At 39.6% G+C, this 12,817-nt stretch overlaps 1 protein-coding gene across 7 annotated transcripts in view; it reads right to left on the minus strand.

Annotated features, from left to right (window-relative positions):
* Window positions 1-313: 313 nt before the first annotated feature.
* Window positions 314-12,817, minus strand: part of pde3a (phosphodiesterase 3A, cGMP-inhibited) — a 57,493-nt gene continuing 44,989 nt past the window's right edge. For all 7 annotated transcript variants that reach the window (XM_057323637.1, XM_057323638.1, XM_057323636.1 and 4 more), the window contains 8 exons: window positions 12,626-12,737; window positions 12,331-12,444; window positions 12,026-12,225; window positions 11,514-11,717; window positions 10,909-11,070; window positions 8,277-8,541; window positions 3,414-8,188; window positions 314-371 (listed from right to left, as the gene is read on the minus strand). In XM_057323637.1, coding sequence (XP_057179620.1) covers window positions 7,764-8,188; window positions 8,277-8,541; window positions 10,909-11,070; window positions 11,514-11,717; window positions 12,026-12,225; window positions 12,331-12,444; window positions 12,626-12,737 — 1,482 coding nt within the window. In that variant the 3' untranslated portion in view covers window positions 314-371; window positions 3,414-7,763. The remainder of the gene's footprint in view (window positions 372-3,413; window positions 8,189-8,276; window positions 8,542-10,908; window positions 11,071-11,513; window positions 11,718-12,025; window positions 12,226-12,330; window positions 12,445-12,625; window positions 12,738-12,817) is intronic.

The raw sequence follows: 12,817 nt of genomic DNA on the forward strand, positions 1-12,817 counted from the left end.
TACAAATCTAATGATCTGTTTAGTACTTTATAACCTGACAATGTTATGTTATATAAGGACATTTGGTCATGTTTCACATTACAGGTCTGTGTTACAGTTCTACTAACTAATGCAAATAAATAATATACCTAATAATGTGCTTTGTTTTGTGTCTTGTTTTACACTTTGATTATCTATTGAATTGAATAATCAGTTGTATCAAAAGGCGTACTACTGTGAGTGTTAACACAAAATTCAACAGGTTGCAAAATGTTCCGTCTGTAGAGGCTCAAACAAGAATAAAGTAAAATGATCAGCATGCAGGAGTCATTTGATTATGAAGATAAGTCACTTGCCTTTTTTGCCTTCTGTGCCTGCAAGCAAATCTGGAGCTGTAAATCAAAATGACGTCAAAGTTAGAGAAAGACAAACGATTGAAGTAGTGAAAATTAAATCATTGCTTCAGACTGTTCTGTTCATCCGGCTCACACAAACTGCCTTCTAAAGATAAACATATCTGAATGAAATGGCTGGATTTTACAGACTGTACACACTGTACCGTACCTCAAAGCATCACATGTATCCCACAGTAGATTTTGTTTTAGCAACATTATATTGACAGCTACAGTAGAGTTCTTTGGCAACAGCTATTTTATTTGTTAAGGGCCATTATGGAGTCCTTAAACATATCTTCAAGGAAGGATGGGGGGAAAAGACACAAGGAAGGATGGGGGGAAAAGACACAAGGAAGGATGGGGGAAAAAGACACTATGCATGTTCTCTTGTTTCCATGGAGATGACCAAGCCACAATATGACAGCTGTTATAACCTTCTGACTGTGGATTACATTCTACTCTTTGTGATAATGTGGTGTGTCCATTAAGATATTGAAGGTAGCTAAATAATAATATAATAAGACCATTAATGTGTGAACAAGCTTTTATCTTTGTGCATTCACATAATGCTTTATTGCCCTTCTAAATTACTGAAACCTGTTGCATACAGAAAATGAGTAAGCCAACACGTGTTCACAATACACAACATCCATGAGCAATAGTTGGTTTTCTGATATGCACGATCTGAATATCTTAAGGGATATTGAATTTTTGTAGAGATATTTAAAACGTGTGGAATTTTATTCTAGAAAATCAACTAACAGGATTTATTGACATTGATGGACATTATAGCGCTTCAGGCAATCCCCCACCTCCTTTTAATATTTTCGTTTACATACAGTATAACACATTTTCACCTCCTCATCAGCCATCTCTCTGTGCTATTTAATTTCTCTTTCAAAGAGAAAGGACAGTGACTGACTCATATGGTGAAATTGATAATGTAGGTGTCACGAGTACAAATGAGCTAAAATAAGACAAATCAACATCAGCACATCATTCAGGATTCTCTTTATACATTAAAAAACAGCAGCTTTTAAGTTGTTGCCACACAGTCTAAACATCCATTTTAAAGTGTGTTTTTGGTAATCTCCTGTTGTTTATGGTTTACGGTGGTTTGAGATGGTTGTATGGCAGAATTTTTGGTCTGCTATTTGTAATAGGATTTTGTTAATCCATTCCTGCTCGTTGCAGCTATTTCAGCTCTATATTTTAGACACAGCCTTTTATATCTGGGTTACACCATGAAACAAGTACAGAATGAACTGTGACGTTAGAATAATAATAACCGATGTGTATATGGATAATGTGCTCATTGTTATGACTCAGATTTGACATCAGAGGAAACTCGCTGAAGCATAAACACAATGGCAGAGCAGTTCTAAGACATTTACATTGGTGTAATTTCAGCAAAAAAAATAAAAATAAACACAACAAAAGTCCTTGAACTGATCGTGATTTTCGTACTAGACAGACATAGTGTTCTGTTTACATTTGAGGGCCATTGCAACGTCATAACCAGATAGACAAGACGTCATCTGTGTGCTAAAAGGTAGTTCACCCAAAAATAAAAATTCTGTCATCATTTATTCAACCCCATGTACATCAAAACCTATATACGACTTTTCATTTTGGAACACAAAAGAAGACATTTTAAGGAATGTGGTTTAGTCAAGTCAATGGGTTGTTTATCAACGTTCTTCAAAATATCTTTGTGTTTTGCAAAAGAAAGAAAGCCATACAGATTTGGATCCTCATGAGGATGAGCAAATGATAACAGAATTTTTATTTTTGAGTGACCCAACCTTTTAAGATTCATCTCAACCTCTGCCTCCAAAAAAAAGAATATCCAGATTACACCTGCCTGTGATAACGCATTTCTTCCAGTTACCTGCCGCATGTTCTCTAGGGCCAGTTTTATGCTTCAGCTGCGCTGTTAATGGCCTTGATGGAGAGGGTGTAACACGCCAGGCCTTTGACTCATTATTCGCAATCAGCACAAGCATTTCTCTCTGTTATTGACAGCACATCAGAAGACCTACATTTTCTCAACACGCAAATGCTTTTGGTTGTGTGAAGCAGTTGTCAAATTAGACTTTAGGTGTTTGTCTGCTTTTTGAAAAGTGTACCAATGTCACATAAATGTAATGCAGAATGTGTCATGTGAGGTCATCAAATTTGTAAAAAAACCACGATTAGTTAATTATTCCAATAGAAATACTCTTTATTTATATAAAATATTTGTATATTTGTTTATAGATTTAAAATCACTGCCGCAACAAAACTCTATGACTTTGTAAATTAACAGGAGGGTGATGGTTGCCAGGGTGTTGCAAGGCTATATGGTTTTTATAGTGTTTTGGGTGGGTTAGATACAGGCCTGGTCAAAAACACCTGGTCATCCTTCCTTAAATGGAAATTTTGTTGATTTTACGTCCTCCAAATGAAAATCTAGGCATGTCAGTGTATCATACTTAATACGATAACAAATAATAGTTTGGAATCTTAACTGTACAGTCAACAAGCCAAATGAGTGTATCACTCATGCCTGTTATACATACAATGTGGGATGAATTAAGCATTAGAATTTAACACAAGATAATAGTGATGCTAAACTGTAGTTTAACCTCAGAGGACCCACAGTGATGTCACGCAGGTCCTCTTCCACAATTTTAATGTCGATTAATGACGAATGTTGTCACAGGAGGTCTGACTCCATTGATCTGAAGTCTAAGGTGGATTAAACGCGTGTTTCCATTAGTCAAAGTGCTCAAGATGTTCTCCACCGGTTGGAGGACGTGTGTGATGTTCAGTCTAGTTCTCAATCCAATTAACATTTCAGAATATCAATCCGGATGAGAGCAGTTTAAAACTGGATCAGGGGAAGTTAAAAGAATCACAGGGAAGCCAAACCGTACCAAGTAAGGCAAATTTCAGGAACGTCTGAATCGATAGCTCATAACATGTCCTGAACAAAATCTGTCTGCGCACATCATTTTGCATTTCAACTTAGTAAACTCTGCAGGATAAATTCTTTACCTTTTTCATAATCGTCGTCGCCTCGTAGCTCATGTTGCAAACTGTGAAAAGTGTACAGAGAATAAAGGGCTGCTTAGGTCATGACCTTTGATCCCTCGGGAGATATAGAGATGGGGGTGTACTGCATTTAAACGTCACACGAGGTTCTTTCCTTTAAGATCTGTAAGTATGAATTACACATATAAGCTTCAGGAACAGCATGTGAACACCAGGAACAGGGTTAATACAGAACATTGCGGCCGTCAGCATAAAAAAAGATACAGTTTAAGACAAATCTGCTAGTAACGAGTTTTGTCCCTAAAGCCCTCTTCATAATCCAATTATATAAGCGTCCTTTCTTTATGTTCTTTAAAAACACAAACAATGTGCTAAATGGCCATATAAACAATGTTTTATAGCACTAGTTGAACATCATTTCGGCAGACAACATAACAGGTTGTGGATACAAACACTTGGTAAATTTAATAAAACTTTTGTTTCTATTTCAATGCACATTTCTGTTTAATTTAAGAGGAATGTGACCTGTCATAAAGAAAGTGTGGGACTTACCAGAGCTTTGTTAGTGCTACAAATTAAAAATATTTGACCCCAACAGACCTCTTTTGAGTTGGATGACTTTCAGATTTAGTCTGGATTTAAAATCAAAGAATCACAAACATTCAGGAAAGAAATAAATGAGGAACACAGACACATTCAATACCACAGAACTTCCATCATATTATTAAACTGTATTCACATTACAACATCCACAATGTTCATCTTGTGACAGATTCTAATAATCTCAATATATATTTTCTGTATGTTACATTATACCAAGAGGCACTTCCAGTAAGCCTGGCAATAGAGGAGCTACAGTATAGTGTCTAAATTACAAAACAGTAAAAATAAATAATGTTTATCTAAAAGACTTCCGTTGTCGCTTTAATCCTCTTCGTCCCTTTTTTTGGCGTTGTTTTTATATCATTTCATCTTTATCCTGTACACGTTTTGTACAAAATGGAACAACAATCAGCATTAAAACGAATATTTACGAATACTGGTGATTGACACAGTTCCCCGTTCTATAGGTATTGCTACATGTGTTAAGTGCAAGATACAAGTGAGAAGAAAAATAATTATTTCGTCGGTGAAGTGCCAACTATATAAAAAAGTTTTGTATCTCTTTATCAGAGAGGAATAAAGCTTGTTTGGTTCCCAAGGTGAATGAAACGAGTGCCCGGCTGTCAAGCCCGTACGGATGAAGACAACAGAACAGCAAATACTAAGGAGAAAATAACAAAAATCTTCTCGGATGAGGTGTAACCTTACGTGCTCATGTCCCCTTGAAATTGATGTGCGAGTCAAACAGGCTATTGTGAAAGTAAATGGAAAAGACCATGGATGAATGAATCGGGCACATCAGACAGAACGTCACACGTTATCATGTACGGCGTAATGGATTTGTGGCATACCTGCTGAGATTTTTCAGATAAACTGTACAGACTGTATTTTACTTTTTAAAGGTATGTGGTGTGTTAGGAACGATTTAGTGATAAATACACAATTATGAATCTGGGAGCCGTACAGGATCGGAAAATATTCAGAGTCCAAGACAGACCAATGAGAGGCACAGTGGAGGATGGAGAAACTGCTGCCATGCCAACACACACACATGCACACATACAGAATCAGAAACAATAAAGTCCTGAACCCTAATCAGCCTATTAAACAAAGAGCCAATGGCTAATTCCACAGTTCCTGACCAAAGATGTAAATATGGAAAATCATTTCTCAGGTAGAGGAAGTAAAACATGATATTGTGTGACAAAAGCTTTTCTTTTTTTTAAATAACATGAATCAACAATAACATAGATTATCCACAATAAGATCAATTTTAAGGTCCAATTTGATTTCATGTCGACTTTGTATTCATTCATCTATTTGGGTCAATGAAGTATAAGGATTTTCGACATGCCAATTTTAAAATACAAATAAATAATTATATCTATTGCAGTTATTCAAACATTAAAAATGTGGTGTACACATAAATGCAAATTAAAATGTTTAAATTGAGTGTTTTTTTATCGAAATATTTAATTCACCTTAAAAAATGTCATGTGGTGTGACCGTGATTTATCTTAAAATTATTTCATTTCCTTGACATGCTTAATATGTTTTTAACAAATCTTTAGTATTTAAAGTGTTTAGAAACAAAGTATTTGCATTTCTTTCAGTTTTGGTAAGTAAGCTTCTCCTTTGTTCTATAATTTTGTCTTCTTAAATTAACAAAATGTTTTAAAAATACCATTCACTTAAGCATACTGTCTCAGCGAATCATATTTCAACCACAAAAATTAGATTAGATGTTGTATTTTTAATGTAATACAATTATTGATATTATTGGTCGCACAACATGATGAGTGGTCGTTATACGTCATTGACCCATTTATGTGTTTTATTTCCATTTAAGTTGATTTTATTCATATATTTAATAACATTTCTTACAATATTTCAATATTGTAGGCTAAGTAGAAAATGACATAAAACACATTCACACTTGGCTCTTGCATTCTCTTTCCTCCACTGAGATCAGCTAAAAACCGGCTTCTACAAAGCAGCAGCGTTACACACTTTAGGGAAAGTTCAAGAATGATTTTGAAGTCATATTTGGCACGCACACGTACGCCGTGCGACATCACACGGCAGCCAAACTAAGGAAATGCATCGGAAACGCTCTACAGATAGGGTCAGTATTGCTTAAATAATTCGCTGAACTACATTGCACCACGTTGCCTGATAATATTAAGGCTGCACCGAGAGGGGACATTTCAAAGATAAACGTGAAGCACATGACCGCTGCCTCCTACCTAGACATTTTTAATTGGCTCTCCTTCAAAGTGATGGTACAAAGACCGAAGGCATCGGACTCGGTCTGATTAGACGTCGGACATGAGGTGATTAAGCCTGCAGAAGCGTTTCATCTCGCCAGCCTCTGCCTAAACTACCGTCACCGGCAATCTGCCTCTTTCAGCACATCAAAGACGAGCACGGACAGCCGTGTCGACTGGCGGCCATATCTCATGTGCGGCACATGGTCTTTGCATGCGTTCATGAGAGAGAGACGGGGGTGAGGAGCTGACCGCGGGTCTTGTTCGACATGCGACTGAAGGCGATTCGGATGCTGGAGGTTCTCCGGTCGCCCCCTCCCTCCAGACCGAGAGCTCCAGCCTGCGCCTTTGATCATTGAAATTTGCTAAGAAGCTTAAATGTAAATGTAGGAATAGAAGCTTAGAAAGACAGAGAGATGCAAGAAATGTCCGAAACATTTGACATAATGATGGATGATATGTCAAGAGGGATGAAATAATGCAGTATTGCATGCCTCATCATTAAAATAAAAACTTCTCAGGCAATACACTCAAATAAGTAACGCTGCTCTGTGTGTGTGTGTGTGTGTGTGTGTGTGTGTGTGTGTGTGTGTGTATATATATCAAATCTCGATTTTCAAAACAACGATTGGGCTACTTTGCTAAAAAAGGCCATTAATGATTTGAAGAAATCACACCTTACAAAAGAACCAAAGATTCCCTTTAAGTCACGAACCAAGATCGCAAAGATTATAAAGTTGCAAGAAAGTCCGTAAAAACCAATGACGGAGTTATCAGTAAACAGTCTGATCCTGAGAAACAGAAAATCTCAGTCCGTTGACTCGTGGAATGCCAAATGATCAGGTAAGGGGAGAGAACGCCTTCAGAAACAGAACGAGGACATGGACGCAAGCGTTTGGACTATGGACGGCGTGGAATGTGACCTTGAAGAGTCTCTCGAAAAGAAAAGAATGGCAGGACACAGACACAGGAATGTAGTGTTACACATGTGGTTTATCTTTGTCTTCACTATGTAGCGTTTTCACGAATGCATGCTGTTTCTGAAGGTTTCTTTACGTTTGTCGAGGATGAATACGTGAGGCGAAATGCCCTCTAGGAGACTCACGGTGGATTGATTTCTTGTTCCCTCAGAAATGCTTGTTGGGGAGAACTCGTGTGGGTTGGCAGGTCTCTACTAAGGTGCAGATGGGGAGGAATCGCCGGAAACCAAAACTGACCGATGTCTAATGTCTAGAAAACGTAGGAAACACCAGAATGTCCTGGCAAACCCTTATTTCGTTGGTGTCTATCCTCCCATAAATCATTGTTAATAAAACTCTCCATCTGTAGACCCCGATCCCCCCACCCTGTTTCCTGTAGGCACATGTTCCCCAAGCATCTACAGTGTTGTGTCTAAGTGATGTGCTGGCAACCATTTCCTAGGAGTTTCGCTTGCCAATAAAAAGCTTTCAGACAATGTTCCAGTCTAAAAATGGCAAGTGATTCATTGTGGATGCTCGTCTGTATTTTCTTCTTCCGTTTCCTCCTGTTTTGCCACCAGCTCTTCATCTACTTGTACGGTTGCTGAGTCTGACTTCAGAGAATCCTCCAGTTCCTGTACAGTCTCGGCATCTGCTTCCTCCGCCTGTTCTTCGTTTGTCTCTTCAGGTGGAGGACATTCCTCCTCTCCTGGCTCCGCCTCCTCCATAGTGTCCAGCTCCTGGTCCTTTATTGACACCTCTTTGCTTCCCGGCTCCTCCTCTTCTTCGTCGATCGGCTCGGGGGTGTTGCTGAGGCCCGTGGACTCCTCCTCTTCCGTTTGGCATTGAGACTCTTCAGCAATGACTTTCTTCCACATCTCGTGGTTCTCCAGCAGGTGATGGGTGATCTGGCAGAAAACTTTCCTGCGTTTCTTGGGTGCTGGTTTCTCTGCGATGAACACAGACACAGTTAACACAAAACAATCCCTCAATGCCACATTACTGTGTTCTACACATCAGGACAACACTAAACTCACGGGACAGTTCTGAACTGGTGGAGGTGTCTTCCTCCGGTGTGTCCTCATCGTCATCGTCTTCGTCATCTGTCTCTTCTTCAGCATCCATGCCCTCTTTGGGCAAAGGGTCGACCCAGCGGCCGGGCATGAGGGCAGCAGAGTCGTACGAGCTGCACAGAGGTCCTACAATGTGTGTGATGAAGGACTCCTGTAGTTTGGCCAGCTGAGGTGCCGAGCGATCCATGAAGGGGCTGATGGGAAGGCCTAGGCTGGATTCTTCGTCACCCTGAAACCCAAGAATGAAAATAAAATCAAATATTAAACACACACACAAAAAAACACATAATATAAAACACAAGAAAATGTAGGTCACTGTGTTTAAAAGGTTTGTGTTTATTTACTTTATGTAAAAAAAGAAGAAGAATAACAGATCTTTTTATGGGCCACTGGTATGAATGGCGAGTTTTTTGTTTTATGATAAGGGTTTACTGATCAATCATAAAACATGAGTTCAGACTTTTTAAAGAAACTTTACTTTTGTATCTTTGCTAAGCATCTATTTCTTTCTCATCCTTACTATTTACCTCAATTAAAATAAATCAACAATCATTTACTCATCTCTGTCATGATTCTGCCTCTTCTTGTCATGCTTTTCTTGGTCTAGTGGCAGGATCATGACAGGGCCACGTGTTTAGTGTGGAGAGAGACATGCTATTGTTTGTTCTGGACATGCACTCTCTCTGGTCTGTCTTTGTCCCCGCCCTCTCGTTTCCTCATTATTGATTGTTAATTATTTCATGCCCAACACCTGTTCCCCTCTTGATTTGATCCCTTATTTAATGCCCCTGTGTTTTCTGTCTTGTGCTGGATCACTTTGATTTGTTTGTTCCATGTCACCCGCCTGTTTTGCATTGCTGTGTTTCATCTAGTTTAGTTATTTGTAGTTTATGTCTAGTGTCGTAATTAGTCTAGTCTAGTCTAGTTTAGTGTAGTTAGTCTATGTTCCTGTTTATCCAGCATGTTTCTTACCCTTGTTCATTGTCATTTTAACCCCTCGTGGGTTTTTGTTTTGTTTTATATTAAAGTAGCTTTTGTTAACCCCTCACCTGCTGTCTGTGTCTGGGTTCTCTCTCACCGTTCGTGACACATCTCGCTGAAGAGACAACTATACGCTTTCCTGTGGCTCAGTGGTAAGAGCATGGCGCTAGCAACACCAAGGTCATGGGTTGCAATGTAAGTCGCTTTGGATAAAAGTGTCTGCCAAATGCATAAATGTAAACGTAACTACAGCAGAGGAATCACACACTCGATTGGATTTTTCCAGCTCAGGAGAGACATACACTTCACAGACATTCTAGCGCTATAAAACTAGGTCAACCTTCCTGCGGACGAGAGGGAAAAACACATCCAGCTGCACGAGCTCTGCTCTCTCATCTCATCCAGATAACAGAATTAAAATCTGCGACCGGATGAGACAATGTATATTGCGCGCTAGTAAACGTATGCTTCACGGAAATAAACAATGAGAACACGATAACGACAGGCAAGGTCTCACGTTGCCATGGCAACTGCATCAGCCATGTCGTCAGAGGGCAGTAATGTCTGTGCGCTGCGCTCTGTCAGGTGCAACTCAAAAGAGTCGGAGAAATGAATCATTCAAGAAACCAAACAGGTAGGGAGGAAACAGGCTCCTTTGAAGCATATAATTCCTGCTCCCTTTTGAAATGCTCTGAATATGGCCAGGGGTGGTCATATGACGCTCTGCAGCTCTGTGACGGGGTCTTGACACAACTGGGTCATCGTCACTCCGTGTTCCTAGCAATAATAGACACGACGCTTTGTTGCTCATCGCTGGCATCCAAACAATCCCTTCTCAACCCACTGGTAGACAATATGGATCCAGACACATCACACATGTGCACATGGAACAGTTCACCGGGGTTTTCGATGGCTGATGCGAAAGGCCATATGATAAGACGCCTGCAAAATTGAACCTTTATATTTTCTCAAAATTCATGTATATTAATGATTTCCCATTCTACTGATTAACCCCTCCCCCAAAAAACATAAAAATAATAAAATACAATTGAAATCAACATGCAACCTCTATTCCATTCATGCACAATGAAACCAGCAATGTCCAAAAATTTAAAGTAGCGATCTATTAAATGTTAACCAGGAGATTTATTAGTCTGCACGATAAATCGCGGCACCGTATTTTCTGTCTGTTGTCCGAAATGATACAATTGCTTTGTAACTGTATCGTTTCCTGTGTGTCATTAAAAGTTCACTTCCAAAACTTGTACTACTTTATCCGAGTAATGCTTCGACTACGACCGCCCTGTTCTCACTACAGCTGTGAACGTGTTACCTTAGGCGCTGCTTGGGGAGGATGCAGTTGGTTGCCAGGCAACAGCGTATCCTCGCTACCCTTTCCAGCCACTCAATGTGAACGATACAGAGTTGCTACGAGGTGACTTCTCTGTATTATCAAGTCTATGATAGAAACCGTTATCTCTTGATACTGATGCCGGGTACTCGGTACTTGCTGAAAACGGCACTTGTTTGTCTTTGATGGTGATGTTGCTTGAAAATGACAACACAACTCAAACAAACAAACAGTGATTGAGATGACCCTCATCTCTGAACTGACCTGCTCGTAGAACTCATTGACAATGCCCTCCGTCCACTGCAGATGAAGTTCTTTGCATTTTAATGGACCGTTTACGTCCGCTAGCTTAATGCACATCTGACACACCAGGAGTCGGTCATTCTCATTGGTCCAGTCGATACCGGAGCAACCGTCATCTCCCACCTGACAAAAAACAAAAGCAATGAAACACACACTCAACATTATCATAATGTAACTGCATGTTTTGATAATGACCAATTAGTAGCATTACTTACAATTAGTAGGCTTACTACAAATTACCCATGGGTTTGCAACAGTAACCATAGTTTAACCATGGTATTTGTAGTATAACTGTTGTTGTACAAATGATGATCGAAAAAAATTGTTTACTACACTTTTACTTGAATAAAAAAACTAAACGGTTGTACAACTGGGCTGTTCATGAGAACACATGACAATCCCGATTCCTGAACCAATTATTGGTCAGAGAAACCCATCTTTTGTGAATGGAGCACTATGGTAATTTCTTATGAAGTTCCCTCTTGTGTTGTTCGTGCCTACAAACGTACGGGTTACTAGTACGCTAATTCCCCTCCTCAGATGTGTCTAACATCAGAAATTCTTACCTTGGCATTAAATTCAGCCAGAAAGTCAAAGTGCTTCTTCAGATCGGTGGCGAGGATGGCCTCGATGACCAGGAAGCGGAAGCGTTTGAAATCCATGTGGTCCAGGCTGACCAGAAAGTTGTACTCAGGCCGTGACATGAAGAGATTCCAGGCGGAGGCTGCGTGGTGGTTCTCCAGCACTGAGCGATCATTGTAAAGCACAGCCTTTGAACACACAAACAATTGTGACAATTATCAAAAGCTTTCGAAAACCAACGATATGTCACATTGACAATGAACATACAGCATCCAGTAACTGATTCGTTCTAACTATTTTGTTTAATACATTTTCAACCATTAAAAGTTTCCATGCAATCATTTAAAAAAGGAATGTGGTCACCTTGCGTGCCGCACTTTACCTTGTGCCTAGTGCCTTATCTTAATGTGATTAAATGGCACATTTCAAACACTTATCATTAAGTACTACACAACGCTTTTATAATTTACTAATAAAACATTGTGCCATCTGGTACCTGTGGAGCGCTGGTGGACACCAGGAAGGCGTTTGTCCGTCCAGGGTGGTCGTAATCGTGCATGGCCGCTGCTACATAAAGAGCCATGAGTTCAAGGGCAGGGATGAGTCCGGATAAACAGCCGTAGTCCTCCTCCTCTAAAGGATACGTGTTGGACATCAGGTAATTTGTGCGTTCATGAGTCAGGCCGCTGTCACAGTCTAAAGACACACAACAGACATTTTTAAACATATTCTATAGATCTGAAGTGTTTGCTTTTGCATAAAAAAAAGCATAGCATAGTAAGCATAGTAAGTAAATCTCACCCGAATCACAGAGTGACCCCTGAACGCGGGTCAGGGTGGGTAAACCAGGCACAGGCTGGGTAGTGAGGTACCAAACAGCATGGAGGACGTCTGTTGCATGAATTCTGTTATGATCTACACAGAATGAAAAGATTTCATGATGCAAACATCCACTAGAGGGAGATACAACACACTCACAGTCAGTCTTCAGAAGGTGAACTTGAGATTTCATAGGATATGTATATTACTGTTTATCTTTTGCAATGTTAAGTAAACGAAGTAATATTAGTCTTTGTGATTGTTTCCTCAGACTCACATGGGATGTCTCTGTATCCGTTCTCCAGAGCGTGAAAATAGTTCATAAACTCTCTCACTGGAATCTTGAATGTCTCAAACAGTCCTGTATCAACAAACAGCCGGTAGGACACCTGAAACAGGGGGAAAACTTTAAATTGTCATCTTTATCTCTTATATGTCTAAAAATTGCACAATAAATACACTATTAAGA

The sequence above is a fragment of the Triplophysa rosa genome, linkage group LG24 (genome assembly GCF_024868665.1).
Source record: "Triplophysa rosa linkage group LG24, Trosa_1v2, whole genome shotgun sequence".
Lineage (NCBI taxonomy): Eukaryota > Metazoa > Chordata > Actinopteri > Cypriniformes > Nemacheilidae > Triplophysa > Triplophysa rosa.